This window comes from Pelodiscus sinensis, chromosome 10 (genome assembly GCF_052426305.1).
Source record: "Pelodiscus sinensis isolate ZL-2025 chromosome 10, ASM5242630v1, whole genome shotgun sequence".
In the NCBI taxonomy this organism is placed as follows: domain Eukaryota; kingdom Metazoa; phylum Chordata; order Testudines; family Trionychidae; genus Pelodiscus; species Pelodiscus sinensis.
The window spans coordinates 29,054,673-29,077,328 of NC_143061.1; the positions used below are offsets into that span (position 1 = coordinate 29,054,673).

Consider the following 22,656-nt stretch of genomic DNA (forward strand, 5'->3'; position numbering starts at 1 on the left):
TCCACCCTCTGACAAACAGAGGCCAGGGACACCATTTCTATCCCCTGGCTAATAGCCTTTTATAGACCTAACCTCCATGAAATCATCTAGCTTCTCTTTAAACTCTGTTATAGTCCTAGCCTTCACAGCCTCCTCTGGCAAGGAGTTCCACAGGTTGACTACACGCTGTGTGAAGAAGAACTTTCTTTTATTAGTTTTAAACCTGCTACCCATTAATGTCATTTGGTGTCCTCTAGTTCTTCTATTATGGGAACTAATAAATAACTTTTCTTTATGCGCCCTCTCCACACTCATGATTTTATATACCTCTCTATATAAAGGTAGACAACTTTGTGAGGGCTACTCATCTAAGGAAGCTGGTCTGCACTGCTCATTTATGAAATGTCTGGAACAAGTTACATTCCAGAAATGCATTCCCAACATATCAGTTTCACATACCTAGTCCAAAAAGACCCTCCTTCAAAGGAGAAATAACTGTGCATGAGTTAACTTGCTTTACAGAACAGCACTTCCCAAATTTTGAGAAGCAGAGACTGTTCTCTCCCTTCAGGAAAAGGAAATCAATTGGGTACTTAACCTCCCTATCAAATCCCTCCAATGATTTTTAAAGGTATACCCCCATCCTTTGTTATATGCCTGATATGCCCTGTGGGTAGGGGCACAGTTCACTTTTTAGGAAAGTTTGATTGTGAGGCTGGATGATTGTGCCCCGGTGGGGCAACAGTTTTTCTCAGACCTCCTCTGCTAGTCTCCTCCATTGGCAACATGCATAACAGATGGCAATCAAGACCCGAGATTGTAAAATTAAACAATAAAAAAGTCATTTCTGATCAGATTATAATGAACCTGGGTCTCGAACTCCAGGGCCCTTATTTGTAGAGGTTCATAATAACTTTTTGTTCAAATTTAATTAGTAAGGCATCTCCAATTTTATGTATTAATTAAAGCAAAAATAAAGTGAAACAATCAAAACTGGTAGATTTTGATTGATAATTACACAGGACTATCTAAAAAATAATGAATTTTCCACGGCTGATATCTGAACCAAATCTATCCAATCTTCTCAAAACTTGCAAATATCAGTGAGCTGTCCATCCTTTGTACATATGAATATGATGTAATCTGTAATTGCATTGCCAGTGATGACCTTAAATGGATGTGTAAGTAGGTTTAGAAAAACAGTTAGTTGGGGGGGGAGAGGCCTTGATGCTGTTTGGAGCAGGGTTTTTTGACTCGGTGACTTCCTGAGGTCTCTTCCAACCCATATATTCTATGATTCTAGGAGGGCAGACTGAGGATTTTGGGTTGGTTGTTTTTTTGAGGGGGAGTTGGCAATGAAATCTAGAAAGTGTCACCAGCTGTGTGAGAATTTTCACACAGCTCAAATTAAAAAGTATATTATCTCTAATACATGCACCCCTGTACCAATAAAAGGTCAATTATCTTGAAAAAAAATTCTAAAAGATACTCTTCCAAGAGGTTGAGAATTCTCAATATACCAAGAGCATCTATTTCTCCTCACAACTTGGTAACCATATGGACCTTTTTTTAAAGAGTGATTATGCATATAAAGACTTCTGCTTTTTAAGGAAGGCACAATAAAACAGAGGTACAGTACTCTCATAAGTTTCAGATACATAGTCATACACAGTAAAAATTTAAAATATTTGACTTGCATATGCATAAAAAAGTCATAATAAAATTGAGATGCTAAGACAAGCATTTACTCTTGCCTGTTTCTTATCTATAGAGTCAAATCCTGCAATTTTGTTTCCCTTGGTGTCAATCAAAGATCCCATCGGCTCACAGGTGATAATGTCACACGTCTGTTTTGGCAAAGGTAGCAACTGGCGAACTCTGTCAATACTTTCCGAACACTTGTCTCCTAGCTCTTTCTGGAGGGGAAAAAAAAGTTCAAATGTTACAATACTTTCACAATTCAAAAGCAGCAAGTTCCCAGATGAATTACTTAATTGAGTAATCGGGTGTTTTAACTTGGCCTTTGTTCCACCTATAAATCCTTTTGCAATTGCCTTTCATTTGACCAGAACACAGAAGATATAAACAAGATAAACAGGATTTAAGTGAAAAGCGAATTTAAAAGTCTCAAACATGACTAAATGGATGACAATATTTCTTCAGGTATTGCTAGGGTACTTGTTGCTGAAGTATCTTTTTTCTTTCTACCTCCCTCCCTTCACAGTTAAACTGATAAAATTAAAAGCTAGATCTAAACCATGATTCAACAGGAGTGCAGTTAAAAATCAGAGGTCCAGAACTTACTTTCAACTTTTTCACTAAATTCATGTATGCCCTTTTGTTTTCTTCAGACCCCCCTTGGGATGCATTTGATAGGTCAGAGGCTAAAGTTCCATTGATGAGAACTCCCAGCATATCAAGCACAGTTGTGAATAATTCACTAGGATGTAAAAAGACAAGTATTATGTTGCGTCTTGAAGAGCAATACTGACACATCTTGTAATAGAATTTTAAATGCTGGGTTAACTTTTATAGTAACATGATCATCAAAACATCTTGGAACTAGGTTATGACAAAGACTACTGACACTTGTTTAGGCTATGGAACCAGATATTTCAGGCATATTTTGCATACTCATGAACTCCATGCAGCTTGTATAACTCCCAGTGTAACATGTAGGTGCCTGGTCAAACAAGTGCACACAAATATCTGCAAAAAGGAGCCTATGTAGGTTATAACATCATATAAATTGTTGATGTAAATGGCCAATAGAAAAAATAGGCCCTGAATCAGGAAAGCACCAAATACATGCTTAAATACACCCCTACTCAGAATAGTATTTAAGGAAGTACTTAATTTTAAATTCTTGCATAAGTGTCGTTCCTCCCCCCCCCCCCCCCCCCAAGAGCACTTCCCCAAATCAGGGTTGTGACTACAGTAAGCTATGATAAACACATACATATGACACATACATTCAAAGTATTATAGATATTAATGAACTATTGAATAGTAAGAGTAACTTACTTGTTGGTTTGCATATCAACAGTTCCTGAAGTAATTATCTGAAGGAGCAGCAATGCCCAGTCTGTAGTCCACTGAGTACTTCTCTGCACAGTGTCAAACATTCCACCAACCTACATGCAAAACAATAAAACAAACATATACATGTTTACATATTTAAAAATATTTAATAGTTATACTAGATTTGATGGCTTGTCTCCACTGAGTAATTTATACATTAAATAGAGAAATTATTTGACAATAAGATTTGATTCTCCCTGCCTCAATATAACACTGCAAAAAAGGGCTGAAAAAAAGATTGCAATATCAGTCTTAACACATTTGACCTTGATCCTACATCCACTGAGGTTAATGGAACGATTCTCACTGATTTCAAAGGGTTACAATTTCTCTTTGTCCAAAATTAGAGTAAAAATAGTTAATGTTGCTGCTGCTGAAAGATCTGAAGAAAAGGATACTACCAATTGGTGACACTGGCTCACAGTTAGATTGAAATAGCTACACATTGCAACAGATTTGATGCCTTGACCATGGGAAGCACATGAACCTCATGTTACTGAAGAGTTGGGACTCTATACCCAATGCACTGTCAGCCAATCTCCTCCATCAGACTTTAGTGGAGGGCGGATCAGTTGCTAACCTCTGGTCTGAAGCCACATGCTAGGGAGATATTTAACTATAAGTTTTATTTGTTGCTTCTCTTGCTGTAGGCACAATTCGGTCTCTCTCAGTAAAGTCTAAGGCTTGAACTGTTTCCATGCTGGCTTTTTTGTACAAGGAATGTTCTTAGAGTGTGCAGAGTAACAATCTTAAGTCCCAATCGTGCATCTACTGAAAGTCCACATTACTCATGAAACTGACTTAAATAGGAGAGGACTGGGTCTGTTGACTGTAAGACTGCTCAGCATTGCACTTTCTCCTTGGTTAAAATCTGCTGATTTCACCCAGCTGTTCTGTTTTATTTTGGGGCTTCCCCATTTTGCCTTTGCATGCTGTTTCTAAGTGTTAGCTATTCTGCTGTGCTAAGCATTTATTGGGAGTTGCATTAAAATGAGGAAAATGCTGTTCAACCACCTCTCTCAACTTATACAACAGTTAGAGGCCTAGCTGAAAAATGTCAAAGCTGATTTAGAATTTAGCCACACAGCTGCCACATGTGGCAGAATCTTCTAGTTATGGCTGAGATTTTCTAAGCTGACAAGTGCGCATTTCCAAAAAAATCATTTTATATCAACATATAGTGACCAGTTCGTAAGGACTGAAGCTTTCAGCTTCCAGAAAAAGGTAGCATATTTGTGACATTCTGCAAACATAATATAGGTAAGGGGGGAAAGGAAGAAAGGACAAGAGAAAGGGAAAAAATGTTGATTCTGCTAGGTACCTTGCTATTGCTATTTGATTTTATGTGAAGGTACCAAGGATATGGGCAGCAGTACAAAACCCAATAGGCAAGCAGGCAGACTTCATTATTCTCCACATTTCTTGCCTTTTATTGTTAACTGCAAACAAATGTTAAGTCAATGGCTGTTTTAGATAATACAAATACAAAGGAAAATGTATTCATGCTTCTTCCTTACCAAATTAAGACGTAGTTGTAAGGCTTCATGCATCATCTGCCTAGCTTTAACATCATCCTGGTATCGTTCTTCCCTCCAGTTACTTAGGATCTAAGAACAACAGTTATTTGAATATATGTAGATTTTCCCCATTTAACTGTTAAATAGTTTTACTCCTCCCGTCTTGATACAGTCTTATTTATAAAGAACTATGGAAGAATTTTCTCACTTTTAATCTTCATGCCTTCATTGAATTTGGGCTCGATACATTTTAGCCCCATTTAATGTTTATATCTACAATGAACTAAAATAGAGGAGATAGTTGTTTGTTAGCTTTGATAGTGAGACTATATCTTGCTACTGTTTTTATAAAGGGAAACATTTTTTATCATCCATTCTGTTAAATGAATATTTTCTGCCACATAGAATACCACAGGCTAAGAACTCAGTCATCAGGTTTGATACAGTCTCTCACAATATTCTTGTCAGCAAGCTAAGGAAGTATGGATTGGACAAATGGACTGTAAGGTGAAAAGAAAGCTGGCTGGATTGTCAGGCCCAATGGGTAGTAATCAACAGCTCGATGTCTAGTTGGCAGTTCGTTTCAAGTGGAGTGCCCCAAGGATTGGTTCTAGGGTTTTATTCAACATCTTTATTAATGACCTGAATGAGGGATTGGATTGTGGATGACACTAAGCTAGGTGGAGAGGTAGATACGTTGGAGGGTAGGGATAGTGTCCAGAGTGACCTAGACAAATTGGAGGACTGGGCCAAAAGAAATCTGATGAAGTTCAAAAAGGACAAGTGCAGAGTCCTGCACTTGGGACGGAAGAATTTCAAGCACTATTACAGGCTGGGGTCTGACTGGCTAAATAGCAGTTCAGCAGAAAAGGACCTGGGGATTACAGTGAATGAGAAGCTGGATATGAGTCAACAGTGAGCCCTTGTAGTCAAGAAGGCTAATGGCAAAATGGGGTGAATTAGGAGGAGAGTTTCCAGGAGATCTAGAGAAGTGATTATTCCCCTTTATTCAGCTCTGGTGAGGCCACAGCTGGAGTATTACATCCAATTCTGGGCCCTCCACTATAGAAAGGATGTGGACACAGTAGAGAGGATCCAGCAGAAGGGCAACCAAAATGATTAGGGGGCTGGAGCACATGACCTATAAGGAAAGGCTGAGGGATTTTGGCTTATTTAGTTTGCAGAAGAGTGAGGAGGGATTTGATAGCATCCTTCAATTTCCTGAAGGGAGGTTCCAAAGAGACTGTTTTGAGTGTCTCCAGATGCTACTGCAAAGCCAGGGACTAGATCTGACACAAGTAGCATCTAGAGACACTGAAAACAGGCAATAAAAAGACAGACAGTATCAGACAGAGCTTACAATCTTGAGGGCTAGAATGGGAATCAGGTGGGAAGGAAGGAACTGGTGTAGAAGTGGCAGGGAAGATGGACATGTGAATGTATAAGTTTGCAAAAAAAAGTTGCAGGGTTGCTTTGGAGGACTGAATAATTTTCGGATAAATAATTTACAAAAATATTAATATACATTTCTAATTAGCATCAACTAAAAAGAGAGACCTTTTTCCAGAAAAATAAAAAAATTATAATTGGAAAAACTCAGACATGAAACGATGGGAGGGGTTTCCCTGTCAATGAAAATCCACAATTGCTTTTATTCTATTATTTTTAGAAACACTCTAAGAATGTTATTGGTCAGTGAGCAGGAAAAAGTTATTTTTCATTTGCTGTTAAAGGAACATTTGCTCATTCTTATGAGCAGATAAGCTCAAGTTTTTTTCATCTTCAATTCTTTCTTCATTTGACAATTCATTTCTGCAATCAGTGTGCTGACCTTTAGGAACCTTACCAGTTTCGCATGATCTGATATACATAAAACTGATGGCACAAATATCAGGTGAAGAGTGCTCATTAATACATGTTTGTTTTACCTGATTAACTTGATTTTGCAGTGAGGTTAGAAGCCCTTCCCGTTGCTCATCCTGTCCTTTAAGGCAAGTGAGTACCAAAGAAAGGAAAGGCTGCTGACTCAATAGAGACATGCTTTAAAAGAGGCAAAACACATAAGACTCAATTAGTAAAATGATTCTGATACTTCCCTTCTCCATTTCCTTCCTTCCCTATAATTTTTCCTTGGAAGAAAATGCTGCTGAGATCTACTTCAGCTTCTGTTTTAGTAAGTTACAGCCCTGCAAGCCAGAAATTAAACAAAGTGTAAAGCAGAGAGTGTATAAAGTGGACCGATCCAAGCATAAAGAGTCAAATCCTGAAGCTCTGTGGAGCTGAACCCTTCACCCCCTGTTTCAGCCAATAGGAGATGAAGAGGCACAGCACCTTGCAGGACAGTGTCAGGACATACTCTGGAAAACATGAGCCATTTTTAATCCATGTTAATAATCCATGTTAAAAATCCCATGAACACACTGCAGGGGTAGTTTTAATCCATGTTAGCTGGGCACGGTAAATCCCAGACCTTTCCTGAAGGTTTACCTCATTCTTCTAACATGCTTTTAAAATAACACTTGCCTTGTCCTCCCTAGGATTTTAATGGTTTTTTTTAAAAGTAAAGTTAATGACCCTGTGTTAGAATCCTAATGAAGAGAAGGCTGTTGTAGTTTTAAGCTATGTTAACTGGTCCCGGTAAATTGTCCGGGAATTGTAACAAAATTTAGCTAATATGAATTAAAAATACAACTTTTCCCTAGTGAAGACCGACCCCCAATAAAACTACCATTAAAGGGTATAGGAACCATGTTGGAGTAAGAACTTCAATACCCAGTCTAATGGAATATATATTCAAACAGAAAATTAAATAAATGTGCAAACATGCAGTAGTATATGAAGGAGGAAAAAAAGTAAAAACTTCAGCAGAGGCCTTTGCATTCAGATAAGCTTAATTCAGTTGTTTTAACATTGTTTTAAGCTCCATCTACCCTATGATCTAGGGTAATCCTACTTGAGTACACACACGCACTAACTCTCATCAAGCTAGCATGAGTACAAATAGCAGTATAGCCATGGTATCAGGGATAGAAGCAGCACACTACACAGTTCATAGCCACCAGTGTATACTCATGTTAACTCAATGACAGTTAACATGAGTATATGTGTAACAAGCAAATGAATCACATCCCTACCTCATAATGTAGACACATCTTTCACTGTGTAACACTCACTGACAGTTCTGCACACCATTATAGATTATAAATCAAATGTACGTATTAATTTCAACACATGCACGTCTGCATACAACTGTTCAACAGCTGTATTCAGCATTTAATTTTTGCTTTTATAATTCAGGGGATAAGTAGTTAGAAGGGTCCAAAAATTCCAAAGATATAAAAAAAAGCAATGCAGAAAAACTTTTCTGTTGAAAGCATAAGTCAAAGTGTGATTTTGGCCCGAGTAGTGGCCCTAAGGATGGCACTATAGGAATCCCTATTCATTCTCTCAACAATTTCTATAACACATTTGCTCTTCAGAAAAGCCCAATGTGGATTGTTATAATTGTTATCATTGCTATCAAACTGATCTGAAAAACGAAACAGCACCCCCCAGCTCTTACGTCACCACAACTGATAAAAATTCTCCAATCAGGAGCTTCTCTGACAATAATGTAGATGATATAAGACGAAACAAAGTTTAAAACTCTCTCAAGTGGTAAAGGCTTTGCCATGCAAGCACCAGTAAAAGTTTCTCTCTTTTACTCAAGTAGATGCATCTCAGTGTGCCTTCACTGAAGCACTACACATGTAATTTTAACTTCACATCAACATATACTCACTAGTTCTGATTTAGGTAGTGCACTAAAAATAGAAGTGAAGCCATGTTAGCATAAGTGGTCTAGGGTCTAGTACAATCTCATCTGAAACCAAAGGTACATGCTTGGGTACTAGCCCCTCCTGCTGCCATGCACATACTTCTTCTTTTAGTACTCTGGTGGGGGTTGGTCTAACTATGCTGGAAATTACAACTTCCTGCTCTGGCGCAGACATGCTCAAAGACAAAGCATAGATATAAAAAGTCTATGAAAGTTTTCTCTTGATTGTCACAGGAACGTTTACGCAGGAGAAATTTCCAGATCTTCACATGGGGATGAGAAGATTATATCAAAATGAGGGGGCTAACTTTTCTGTGCACTGGGAGACTCTTATGGGCAGGAAGGGACTGGTTTCATCTTAGTGCGGAATCTTGCTGCTGAAATAGCAAACTGGCAAATGTTAGAAGCTTAAACAAACAAATAGCTAGGAAAAAAACAAAGAGGTACAAAGGAATACTCAAGTTAATCAAAGAAATATGCTAAGAACGTCAATAACACAAAGGTGTTATTTGTATCCAGTATAGGGTAGGGCAGAAATTACAACTGACTTGGAAAAGGAACCAGCTTGAGATCAAAGAGGTAAGCTCCAAAAAAAGTGTGTCAAGACAAAAGAATTAAATAATATATGGACACAGTAAAAAAAATATGAAACCAAACTCACATGTCTCTATACAACCAGTATGCCTAGCAATGGAGATTACCTCAAAATACTAGGCATCTCTCAAATATGTTGCAATGACAAGATAAAATTCACTGTAAATTATACAGGAAGGATAGGTTATGTTGCAGGGGTGGGGGAATAGCACTATACAAAAATTATTCCATAGAATCTAACGAGAATCATACAGTATTGTCCATATAGATACAAATGCTAAATGTTTTGGTAAAGTCATATTACTGGTCTATTAGTCAGGAAAAATATGCTAAGCACATAATGCTGAAGCAAACAAAAAAAGTAACAAAATATCATGATGTTGCAATCATGAGTGACTTCAACTATCTGCATATAGAACAAGGAAATATCACTTGATTTAGAGAATCTGGTACCATAAGTTATGATTTCTTGGAACAACTACACAAAAGGAGAAGTTGGTAAGAATTTAAAGGATGTAATTAATTACAGCATCCAGGGTAATTCATAGAATAACTCTAAGGACATACAAGGAAGCAGTGCAGGTCCAGGTACAAGATTATCAATTTTTCATAGGCAAACAGGTGGCAAGTTTTTGAGACACACCCCTACGTGTAAACTTAGGTATGACACTGCCAAAACACAATGTTAAGACTGACATTTTAATGGTTATAAAAATATCCTGTGTTGGAGGAAGGCAAGAGATGGCAGTTGTAATTTGGGGTGTATTAAATACATATTGATTTCACATCCCTTTATTATTCACGTTTGCATAATATTTAATCCGAGTCCTGTACACCCATTTGGAAATGGAAACATTTAGTGAATCTCTCCTCCCCCCACTTCCCTCAAAACTGACTGTTTTTGATAAAATAGAACTAGGATCTGAACCACAGCTGATTTGGGGATTTGCAACACCAAAAGATGACCTATGAGATTTGCAAAAGCAAAAAGACAGCCCCCCTAAAGCTCTACTTTCCGTGTGCCTTCTGAAATTGCATACAAATATTGCTAACGGTTGTACCTTTTTTGCTTTTGTCTATCTCTCTCCTTCTTTGAGGATGATCCCAAATGCTGACCTTTCTCTAGCTCTTCTCCAGCAGCTTTCAGGACCCTACCCTGAACTGAGGTAGGCAGTTTTGCAATCAAGGGAGCCACCAACCATACGCCTTGACGTTCAGAAGAGCTGAAAGCAAAATCACAAACTTATTTCATCCAGAATCTCAATCTACTCTTGACATAATATTCAGTCATTGTAACCAATGCAATGAGACAGATGATACAGTTTTTCTAGGATAACTAGTATTTGCAAAGCAGCCACAAATGCTACATTCCAAAAAATTGGGGGCTAACACCAATGTTTACTATAAAACAAAAGTAAAACAGTAACCTTCAAGGTATCATTTCCTGAACTTTCCCATTTCAAAGGCAAAAAGCCTTTATACGTGTCAAAGTTTTCATTTAATTCTATGGATTATTAACCATTAAGTCAGTTAAAATAATTAAAAAGGTGCTACACAAAAATACCTTAGGAATGTCTTTTTACCATTCTGTCTTGTATTACTTGTGTCAGCATTTCCAACAGAGTTTGGATTGAAGAGGCCTATACCAGAGTTAGAAGAGTTATTGTTTAGATCAGCGGATTGCTGAAACACCTCTATTGTCGCCTTTGCAATATTATCCAACAAGCTGTTCATTTCAGCCACAGACCCAGAACCCTACAGTGAAACATAAGTAAACTAGCATATTCATGGTATGTTTGCTCATGGACTAGGTTCAAATTTTACATACTTTATTAAATTAAATATTTTATAAGCACATTAAAAGAATCAAATACTTACAGGCTCCTTCATGCACTGTTTGATCATTAGCTGGAGCTCCAACCAAGACTGCCTGAGAGTCCATTGATCTAAGTTCTGAGTAAAATTATTAAAATGAAAAAAAATGTTACGTTTACAGTAGAATTTTTAAAAACTCTCTAAATTGAAACAATTGAACTGATGTCAACACAGCAGGTTCTCACATTGTTCTTTACAACTTTGGAATCTGTAAATTTTTCTAAATAATTCAAGGATCTAATAGTCCATATATCACCGCTTTGCATTCTCCCTACCTATAATATAAGCTCATCAATATTTTTAACCAGTTCAAATTTTTGGATGTGACAAATCTTCTGAAGTTACCAACTCTGCTGTGTTCAGACACAACTATTGAAATCTGAATTCACTGACAAGATAGTTTGTCCTCAGTACAGATCAAATCACACACAGTATTATGTCACCTAAATATTATGTCACAAGGTTTGATCATAATTATCTGACATTAGGATGAATATGATTTGTCCATGTCCACACCAGCCAGCATAATCTTAGCTAACTCCATTCTTCATAATGCTGTTTAAACAGGATACAATTTTCTAATGAAAACATGTCCAGAGCAGAAGCAGATGATAAAAGAATCCACTAGGCTTGAAATCGCTGTTTTAACAAAACAAAACCAGTTCTGTAGTTCTGTATTATTTAAACATTGTCATGTAGTTAATGTGCTTGGCTTTAGTGCCTCCTATTTACCTATAGTCATTTGGATGCTATGGGAGTTCCTGAACTTTTTATCTATTGCACATGAAATCAACACCACAAATTTTATGTTGTGAAAGTAATCTGTCATGTCTATACTATAAGTTGTGATTACATGGCTAAAATCATGTAGATTAGCTTGTTGTCAGTTATGTTTTCAAGGGGGGCTGTAAGTTTACATAGGAGTAAAAAACAAGAATCTGAGTGGGCAGCTAAACAATTTCCAAGTCAGACCAATGCAAAAAATAAAACCTTTCAGTTATTGAGGCAAGAATATTTTTTCATCCACACACTGGGGCTTTACATGGGAACACATATTCCCATAAAGTGTTTTTCGTTTATTTTCCCCACATTAATAAGTGCAAAAGAACAGTTAGGTAATTCTATAGTTGGGGTGGGATTTACCACCTGGAGAATGGATAGGGAGTTTGGTCCCTGCCCACAGCCTATGCTCACTAGTACACACGTTTCCTTGTATTTCTCCGTTTGTATGTATTTAACCATTTTCTCAACTTGTGCTGAGATTTTAAACTTCTTGGGTCAGGGATGAGGTCCTCATACATGACTGGGACTCCTAAATGCTATAGTAATACAAATCATAGATAATGAAAATATTGTGCAAGTGACTGGAGTGTGTGAAAAACCCTGTGCCTTTACACTGGCTCAATACGGCTCTTTTGCAAAAAACTTATCAGCAATGGCTACGCCCACTGCTATCCTAGAACCCTCCTCAAATTCAGCCCAGAGATAAATACAGGCAGTCCCCGGGTTACGTACAAGTTAGGGACTGTAGGTTTGTTTGTAAGTCGGAACTGGCTTCCAGATTCAGCCGCTGCTGAAACTGACCAGCGGCTGACTACAGGAAGCACGAGGCAGAGTTGCTCTGCCCTGGGCTGCCTGGAATCAGCCACTGATCAGTTTCAACAGCAGCTGAATCTGGACGCCAAGGACAGAGCAGCTGGGGCGCTGCCGGGTAGGTCCCTGCAGGAACGGCGCTGTGGGGACCAACCGGGCAGCACCCCAGCTGCTCTGCCCCAGGTGTCCCCAAGTCAGCCGCTGCTGAAACTGATCAGCGGCTGATTCCAGGAAGCCCGGGGCAGAGCAACTCTGCCTCGGGCTTCCTGTAGTCAGCCGCTGATCAGTTTAAGCAGTGGCTGACTTGGGGACACCTGGGGAAGAGCAGCTGGGGTGCTGCCCGGTTGGTCCAGTAGTGCCGAGGAGCGGCGCTGCAGGACCAACCCAGCAGCCCCAGCTGCTCTACCCCAGGCGAGAAAAGCCTGGTATGCTGGGGGGCGCACTAGCTGCGCTCCCCAGCAGACCAGGGAAACCCGGATGGCGGGACCGCGGAGATGCGCCGCGGTCCCGCCCACATCCTCCCCAGCTTTGCTCCGTGTCTTCCTGGTCTGCTGGGGGGTCTCCAGGAAGACGAGGAGCAAAGCCGTGGAGGGGCTTGGGCAGCAGGGCAGCCCAGGTGCTTCTGGGCTGTCCCGCTGCCGGCTTCCGCCAAGGCTTTGCAAAGCCGCAGAGGGGCTCGGGCAGCCGGGCAGCCCAGGTGCGCCTGGGCTGTCCTGCTGCCGGCTTCCCCCGAGGCTTTGCAAAGCCGCGGAGGGGCTCGGGCAGCCGGGCAGCCTAGGCGCGCCTGGGGTATCCCGCTGCCGGCTTCCCTCGAGGCTTTGCAAAGCCGCGCCTTTGCAAAGCCCCGCAGCCCCAGTCCCTCCGCGGCTTTGCAAAGCCTGGGGGAAGCCGGCAGCGGAACAGCCCAGGCGCACCTGGGCTGCCCCGCTGCCCGAGCCCCTCCGCGGCTTTGCTCCGCGTTTTCCTGGTCTGTAGACCAGGGAGACGCAGAGCAGCTTTTCTCGCCCCGGAGTACACGGGCAGCGGGACCGCGAGGTCCCTCAGTCCGTGTCCTCCAGGGCGAGAAAAGCCCCGTTCGTAACTGCGGATCCGACATAAGTCGGATCCGCGTAAGTCGGGGACTGCCTGTATATATTTTTTACCTAGCAGTTAATACAGCCTCAGAACTGATTGACTTTTCAATGGATTCCCTGTTGATTGCTAGGATGGGATAGGAATTAGTAGAGTGGTGTCCCAGTCTTTTTAAAAAGTAGATCTCTGACTCCTCTGAAAACCCCCCTGTGGTACTGGGTATGGAAAGGGCCGTAGAGACATCATACCACACTTTTTTCCATGAAGGGTAGGGACCCTTTGCTCATACATCAGCATGAGGTGACTTGGTACCCATTGTATTGCTCGGACAGAGTAAAAAAGCAAGGGAAGTTAAACCTGCTGAGTGTTTACCGTAAACAATAATTCCTACATGCTGATCTAAACAATTAGCATTTGTGAGCAGAATGTGGACTGCATCCTAATAGGCTAAATTCTTAACATGTTTCCAGACCCAGGGTTCACAGAGGATGGATGAATCCTTCTATTGGAGAAAACAGGAAGCCACCAGAAATCTACAAGGTAATACTTTTCCATCTAAATCACCCACAATTCTGAGTGCCACAGCAGCAGCAGCAAAGAGGGAGCCTGAACTAACTGAAAGAGATTCAGAGTTAGACTTTGTGATACTGTGTCTTCAGAACCGATTTTCTCTGTTTTCTGATTTCTCCAAGTTATCTGAATATCTTAAAAATGCTTTTCATCTCAAGTCTCTTACTTCATTTGAGAACCCTTGTCAAAGTTGTATGGCTTTCACACACCCATTGAACTTGAACAAATTTTCGACACCTATTAAAATTGTTAGTTCCCATTCTTAAAATCCACACTTCAAGCACTTCTGAATGTAACAAACTTACAAAATCAAAAAATGCAATCCCACAGCTTTGCATGATGAGTATCTCATTGGACAGAGATATTACATATTACCTGGTTTTAAGTTACAAATTTCACACAATTGGGTAGTTTAAAGATGAGTTTTAACACTAAAATGGCACATTTCTAAGGCCAGTACCAAACTTTATGTTAAACTTTGTTTCTTGCTGCTTTAAACTTTGATATAGTATGTTGATGCAACAGGAAAAAAAAATATGGTAATTGTGACGGGCCGAAGGCAGCCCGCACGGAGGAGGACTTCCCCTGTGGCTGAGAAACTGAGCCGCAGCCAACCCGGCTCCCGGCGGGCACTGGGATTGCCGGGCAGGACGGGGCGGGGGAACACACGCCAACACAGGAGGGGCGGTGTGCCGGGAGCACGTCATGTCCGGCGGGCCTTTTAAAAAGGGTGGACGGCAGATCTGGAGGATGGCTCCAGAGGGGCTTGGAGCCAGGTGACGCCCTCCCTCCCCCCCCCGGGAGCAGCCCGGAGCAGGGCCCTTTTGGTGCCCGTGGATAGACGTGTTTAGGGAGTGCATCCCACATCTATCACACAGGGGGCAAGTAGACCCCTGTGCTTAGGGCCCTGGGCTGGGACCTGGTGGAGGAGGTGGCCCCGGGTCCTCCTCCCCTCCCACCACCGTAGGGAGTTGAGCGTTGCTCCAGTGCTGATGAGCGGGAACCTCCAGTTGAGACTGCGGGGAAGAGCCCCGCACAAAGGGACAGACAACCCCTGGGTTTACGGATCCCCCAGACTCAGCTGAGCGGGGTGATCGCACCCAAAGACACTAATCCGGACTAGACTCCGGGACCAGCAGACCAGAATCCGGCGACTGGGTTCGCTGACCCCCCCCCTTCCTGTTGGAAGGGGGTGATCGCACCCCTCAACGCGGTCACAGTAATATATAGTATGGCTCTGTCTAAACTGTAGACTTCGGTTGGCACGGCTATTCCAGTCAGTGAAGTGCCATGATTCCTGACAGACTCAGCTATGAAAGCAGAAGTCTTTAGTGTACACACAGGAAAAATGTGGTTTTGCTATAGTTAGCTTCACTTGTTGAGCATGATTTTAATAAGCTGGTACACAATGCAGATTTTTCTGGTATAGCTACACCTACACCAAGATCTCTCTGCTAGTACAGTATACTCATATTTCTATAATGGTCAAACACTCCTAGAGTAACAGGGACTAGTCTCCGAAGTCTAGCCAATATACTTAGTGTTTTTACCATGTGATGAAATACATAAACAGACAAACTTGGATTTGATTTTGGTGAGTACGCTTGAATAGAAACTTGTGGGGTCAATAAAAGTACCTGATAGGAAATGCCCATCAACCACAAAAAACAGGGAGAAAAAAAAACTCCGGGTTGTTAGCTCTTGTGCTTTCAGTTGGGGCTGGAGACTCTCACAATGATATAAGAAGCTCCAGGCCTTGCATGCATTTCAGCTCTGCCTAAGGAGGCGGGGTGGGGGGGGGGAAATCCCCTCTGTTTGGTTGCTATTCCCACTTCCCTATCTCCTGCAGAAGAACCACCAATCACGGTTACTTCAAGAAGCAGTGAGAGCTGCAACTCCTTCCCTTAAGAGCTGAGCAAAAGGGAGGAAGGGGAAAGAGCAGATAGAGCCTATGGCTCAGGGTGGTTCTGCTCCCTCCTCTCCACTCTTCTCCTGTGAAAAAGGGGCCAAGTCTCCTATCTGCATCTCCTTCCTGCAACTCCTGGAAAGGGGGAGGGGGAGTTGAAAAATCCCTGGAGCTGCCCAAGCCCCCGACCTGTGAAGGGGAATAAGAGAACCCTATTGCAGCTGCTGCCCAGGCCTGGGAGGAGGAATCAAGAACCCCAGGAGCTGCATGAGGCACACAGAAGGGAGTGGCTGTACGCAGGGGTCTCCAACCTTTTTAAGCATGAGATCACTTTTTGAATTTAGATGTAATCCAAGATCTACCTCAAATCCAAACACCCTGCCCTGCCTCCTTTGTGCAGCTTCTCCGAGGGCCCACCTCCTGCTCACTCCATCCTCCCTTCCCTTTCACCAGGCATTGGGGCACAGGCTCTGGTCTCGGATGAAGGCATCTGGACTGCAAGAGGGGCTCTGAGCTGAGCCTGGAGCAGGCAGTTCGGATGCTGGAGGGGGTTCTAGGTGCAGGCTCTGGGAGGGTGTTTGGATGCAGGGGTGGCATAGGGTGCAGGACGGGATTCATGACTGGGGTAGAGTTGCAGGATGTGGCCTCCAGCTGGAGCAGGAGCTGCTTACCTCAAGTGACTCCTAGGTGGTGGAGCAGAGGGGCTAAGGCAGACTCACCCCTGCCCTGGCCCTGCACCACTCCCTAAAGCAGCCAGAAAACTCCCTCCATCCCAAGTCCTGTTGTGTCCCCTGTCTGCTTTGTGGAAATAGGATACAGAGTGGGAGAGGGAGCACCTTGGCATGAGCACCCCTCACCCTTTCCTGCCCTGCACAGAAAGCCGGAGGCTCCTGAGGGGACAGCTCCAAGACAAAGGGCAGGAGTTGTGCAGCAGTCTGTGGGAACAGCTGAAGCGCTGGCACTTGAGAGCCTCTTGGCCAAACCAGTCAGGATCACCTGTCAGAGGCTCCAAGATCTACCAGTAGACCCTGATCGTCTGGTTGGTGGCCACTGCTGTACAGGCATATGTAAGGGTTGGGGAGGGATGACATAAAACTAATTAATTACAATTCTGGGGTTTGGAGAGAAATTGGAAGCACTGTACAACCAGTCAGCCATCAAGAGCTCTCTGCAGGCAGGGGACAAAATCACCACACTCAAATCTGGGATAGCTGGTGTTGGCAATGCTAACTCTCTCTCATGCAGGGGGTTGGAGGTAGAGGTGGGAAAAACACATTCCAAAAATTAATTTTTACAAAAATCTCTCATGATTGGGGGTGATCAGAGTCATGATTTTTAAATTTGGGGGTTGGTAACGCTGGGAATTGCATGACATGCACATTGAATTGATGGTGCTGCTGAATGAGACTTGAGAATTAATATCTTACAGCAATTTAGAATATTTTTACATTTTATTACCTGAAGTATGCGCTTGATGTGTTGTCTTTGCGTGTTGTCGCTCTCCAGGCATTCTTTAATACCATGAGGGTAGCAGATAAGCTGCAGTAGTTTCTGTGCTTGCTTGTTTGAAAGAACAGGATCCAATACAAGATCTTTGTCCATGCATAGCCTCTCAGGTTCTTTCAAGCAGTGCTCTCCCACCCATTCCTGAAAGTAATCAGACAGCTGGATCGATAACGTAGTTGTGAATTTAACACTAATTTTTCACACAAAACACAAATTTTCCACATGCAGATATTCAGAAGTTAGTTCCACATATGATACTTGAAATTTCACCTTTATTCAGAAACTTACAACTGTTAGAAGTACACTACGCTTCCAATGGCTTTCCAAAATTTGTTTCTTTAAAAATGCTAAAAGCTGCTTGATAATTAACTGATGCTACCAAATGATATCCACAAGTTTCATGAGTACCTTTTACTAGCCAATTCATGGAACACCACTAACATTTCTCAGTTAAGGCCTGCTATTTCAGCTACCAAAAGGGCAGGCATTTTAAGGTTCAATTGGGAAAAAGAGGGATTAATTAAAAAGACTGGGAGACACTAAAGTCTATAGGCCAAATTCATCCCCAGTATAGTTCCACTGACTTTTAAATGATCTCTGGTCAAAGCCAGGCCAATATAAGGGAGAATTCAGATTCAAATAACATAAGAAAAATATGTACAATACATCCTCAAAGTCTTTCATTCAAACACGTTAAAGCCTCTTACATGACAGATTTTTGTCAAAAGAATGCTGTTTATAAAGAAAAGCTAGAAGCACAGTTTTTACCTGCTGGCAAATAGTTCTTAGCACATATCTAGCGTATTCACTTAGACTAGCAGTTTCTATGGAAACAGCTTTTCCACATTTCAGTGAGTGTGAGGCACCCCAAATTTCATCATCATTAAGGTCATCTAATAAACCTCTCATAGTAAAGTCCTCCTTCTTCAAAGAGTTAACACCGCTGCTGCCAATTTCCGCATCACCTACATAGCATAAGCACAGGAGCAAAAACATGAACATCTTTTCAGAATCTAACACTTTATTGTACATATTCAGTTAGGGAAGCACTTGAAGGTATGTTCTAGCCAAGAAACAATGCAGAAATGAAGTTTGTGCATAGCCAAATTAGACAGTGGGCAACACCAAGAAAAAACAGATATTAGAAAAATACAACTTTTGAAAAATGTTCCTTCCTTGTTTTGCTTCAAATATTTTACATTTAAATGAAATCTACTTTTTTTCTGAACTAACAACAGTTAACACAGAACATCATAAATAGAGAGAATACATCCTTCAAACCCCAGTAAAGAGTATGCACGTGCGCACAGACTTGATTTGGCTGTAAAATAAGGAAAAGTTGGGTTACTCACCCTTTGAGGTGTCCCTTTTTCCAAGTCTTCTGTCTTACTCTGATTTATTAACTCTCCATAGATCAAGAGACAAGTTTTGACTGGGGATCCCCTTAGCCCACCTTACTATGAACTTCTTGACAAGAGAGATTTATTTTCCTGGGAATGGAAAAGGGCAATGCATGCTGAGGGAGCCCTGTCAGAAAGGGCAAACATTGAATAACCCGTCCTTTCTGCAAATCATCAGCACATCTGCACACACTTGACCTGAATATTTAATTTTGGCAGGAGGAAGGAGGACAGACTAAGAAAAGTTAGTTCATTTGGGCAGAAGCAGTAAATATTCACAGAATACCTTCTATTGAAATGGCAACTAGCAATTTTTGAAGAATTTCAAATCTTAGATTAAGAGCTCTCTCCCAAAGCAAGATGCAACTACTATTTTTAACACTGAGAAATAAGCTCCAAGATGCTAAATATAATTTCACAACTGTTGTAGGACCTTCTGTAATCATTCATTATGCAGAAAATGTTTCCAGGTGCTGTGTAAGTTAGTGGAACAACATATCCATTCTAGAATTCAGCAGACACTCTTGTGAACCATAATGGATATACCATATGCTCTCTCCAGCACTTATCAAACACCACAATTTGATCTAACAACAAACTCAATAACCAACATGGCATAGGAAGTCCTGATGAATCAACTAGTTAAAACACTTGGACACAGCCACACGAACCTATCAAACAGCCCCATCAAGTCAATCTCCATTTTAAATAGTCATCCAAGTATCGGTCCATCTTTCGGTTTTCCGTCATGGTTAAAAGTGTCTCCACAATTCAAGTTCAACTCATCTAAAACCAGGACACCAGATTTTTTCTTTTTGGTTGCCTCTACAAAAGGGAATGTTTTATTAAAATCTTCAACTATTGCTGCCACTGTCATAGCAATTCCAGTGAAAGTATCAAAGAAACTGTTAAACGTAGACAGTTATAAGCAGCCACTGGCATTTTTAGCACAATTATGTCTACAGTTGCTTAGAGAAAATCTACACAACATGGTGCTTAATATGTCATCAGCTACTAGTGATCTGTGTAGGCTTGTTCTCCCACCACTACAAGTGGAAAGCTGTACCACTGGCAGCAAAGACTGGAAGTTTTAAAAGAAGTTCTTGTATCAAGAAGAGCTGTTTCACCACACAAAATCCTCACAATTTGTATCATTTTGATGTTCTTCTCCAATAAGCAGTACACAATCTCTCTCTAACAGGATTAAACCCCCCTGTACTTTTTTACTCCTCAAAATTAGAGGACATTTTGGGTACGTCTAGACTGCAAGCTTCTTTCGAAAGAAAAAGCTTCTTTCGAAAGAGAGCATCCACAACTCAAAACAGGATCGAAAAAGCTTTCTGCTATCTGCTTTTTCGAAAGTCAGTGTCCAGACTGCATGAATGCTCTCTCAAAAGAAAGCCCTGATTGCTAGTCACAGAGTGGCCACCAGGACACCTGTGCATTTTTTGATTGCTTCTTCTTTAAAAAAAATGTCCCTATTCTACGTCTACATATGCCTTTTTTCTTGAAAGAGCTCTTTTGAAAAAAGGTGTTCTTCCTCGTAATTTGAGGTTTACCAATGTCGAAAAAGCCCCTCCATTGTTTCGATTTAATTTCAAAAGAACGCAATTGCAGTCTGGACGCAGGTGTAGTCTAGACAAACAGTTCATGATAGACAGGTTTGTAACTGAACGATGCCTTCTTGGGCATAGAATAGATCTCAACCTGCTGATATATCGGTTTATTTGACTGATTGAACTAGATGTGGCTCTGATTCTTCACCTAACTCTGCACAGCAGGATCCCTGCAGCCATATGGAGGGCTACTGAATCCAAAATACAGGCAGTCCCTGGGTTACGTACAAGATAGGGACTGTAGGTTTGTTCTTAAGTTGAATCTGTATGTAAGTCGGAACTGGCGTCAGCTGCTGCTGAAACTGATCAGTTTCAACAGCGGCTGAATCTGGACGCCAGTTGTGACTTACATACGGATTCAACTTAAGAAACCCAGGCGTCCCCAAGTCAGCTGCTGCTGAAACTGATCAGCGGCTGATTCCAGGGAGCCCGGGGCAGAGCAACTCTACCTCGGGCTTCCTGTAGTCAGCCCCTGGCCAGTTTCAGCAGCGGTTGACTTGGGGACACCTGGGACAGAGCAGCCGAGGAGCGGCGCTGCGGGACCAACCCGGCAGCGCCCCAGCTGCTCTACCCCAGGCGTAGGCAAGAAAAGCCTGGTCTGCTGGGGGAGAGGGGGGCACTAGCTGCACCCCCCCCAGCAGACCAGGGAGACGCGGGTGGCGGGACCGCCCACGTCCTCCGCGGCTTTGCTCCTGGTCTCCCTGGTCTGCAGGGAGATGGGGAGCAAAGCCTTGAAGCACGCCCGCAGTGGGACAGCCCGGGCGTGCCTGGGCTGTCCCGCTGCAGGCGTGCTCCAAGGCTTTGCTCCCCACCTCTCTGGTCTGCAGGGAGACCGGGAGCAAAGCCGTGGAGCACTCCCACAGCGGGACAGCCCAGGCGCACCTGGGCAGTCCCGCTGCAGGCATGCTCCGCGGCTTTGCTCCCGGTCTCCCTGCAGACCAGAGAGACGGGGAGCAGCTTTTCTCGCCCCGGAGGACGGGGGCGGCGGGACTGCAGCGCATCTGGGTGTCTCGCCGCTCCAGTCCTCCGGGGCGAGAAAAGCCCTGTTCGTAACTGCGGATCCGACATAAGTCGGATCCGTGTAACTCGGGGACTGCCTGTATCCCTGTACTTGCGGAAGCCCTACAAGTGAAGTCAGTTGCAAGATTTGGAACTAACATTTATGATAAGAAGAGAGACTTGCCACCAATCAAGTGCAATAGTTATGACTTCTTATAAGAAAGAATGATAAAGAATTGTAAACAGAGTTTCTACATCCAGCCTCTTTCTTGAGCATGACTGGCACAAGTAATGTCAGTACATAGGAGAAAATCCTCCTACACATATTTCCAAAATTCTTACAGGGTCCATAAATCACAGAAATATTTTAAAACTATAATTCTTTGTTAACACTGATTAGAAAAGATCAGTTTCGTGGCAAATGTATTTGCAAATGGACTGAAAGCAAGAAAATAAGAAAAGAATATTCTAGAAACTAGAAATATTTTTTAAAAATCTCCCAAAACTAACATAAGCCAGAATGAAACCAACGATTAAGAGAATTAATAAGCATACAAGGCCTTAGGCATGAGATATTTATACAGTACTTACTCAGTTCTTCTAAGCCAACCCCTCCCCACCATGGAAATCAATGGGAGTTTGCCTGACTAATGATCTGAGGATATGGCACATTATAATTAGTAAAGATTGGAACCTCATCTGAACTGTGAAGCTTGAGCCCACCTCAGGTAATGCCACTATAATCCAATCTGTAGCACCTCAACAATAACCATAGCACAGCAAAACCAAACAAAACAGGCCTAAAACCAGACAAAAGGACACAAAATGTATGTGACTGGATGACAACATGTGGGCCCAGATTTGTCTTTCTTGCACACAAGAGGCATTTACATAGTGTTATTGTCATCAAGCCTGGTATTTGCATTGAGAATCACCCACTGACAAGGGATACCTAGTCATGCAATGACACAAGCTATTTATTGATTTCTCTGAATAAAACCCAAACCATTGCAGTATGGTTTGTGAAAAGGCTACCCTGAAAATATTCCTACTGCAGTTCACTATCGTCTTTCACTGTGAGGAGAAATTAAAGTTTTCTAAAACTAATTTCTGCTCCCAAAATTACTTACTA

At 42.0% G+C, this 22,656-nt stretch overlaps 1 protein-coding gene across 1 annotated transcript in view; it reads right to left on the minus strand.

Annotated features, from left to right (window-relative positions):
• MED12L (mediator complex subunit 12L) overlaps positions 1 to 22,656 on the minus strand; it is a 479,380-nt gene that overhangs the window by 185,784 nt on the left and 270,940 nt on the right. The window contains exons 27-36 of the mRNA XM_075937725.2: positions 18,278 to 18,474; positions 17,462 to 17,650; positions 10,867 to 10,941; positions 10,553 to 10,743; positions 10,050 to 10,211; positions 6,506 to 6,617; positions 4,578 to 4,667; positions 3,004 to 3,113; positions 2,284 to 2,419; positions 1,734 to 1,895 (exon numbers count right to left, since the gene is read on the minus strand). Coding sequence (XP_075793840.2) covers positions 1,734 to 1,895; positions 2,284 to 2,419; positions 3,004 to 3,113; positions 4,578 to 4,667; positions 6,506 to 6,617; positions 10,050 to 10,211; positions 10,553 to 10,743; positions 10,867 to 10,941; positions 17,462 to 17,650; positions 18,278 to 18,474 — 1,424 coding nt within the window. The remainder of the gene's footprint in view (positions 1 to 1,733; positions 1,896 to 2,283; positions 2,420 to 3,003; positions 3,114 to 4,577; positions 4,668 to 6,505; positions 6,618 to 10,049; positions 10,212 to 10,552; positions 10,744 to 10,866; positions 10,942 to 17,461; positions 17,651 to 18,277; positions 18,475 to 22,656) is intronic.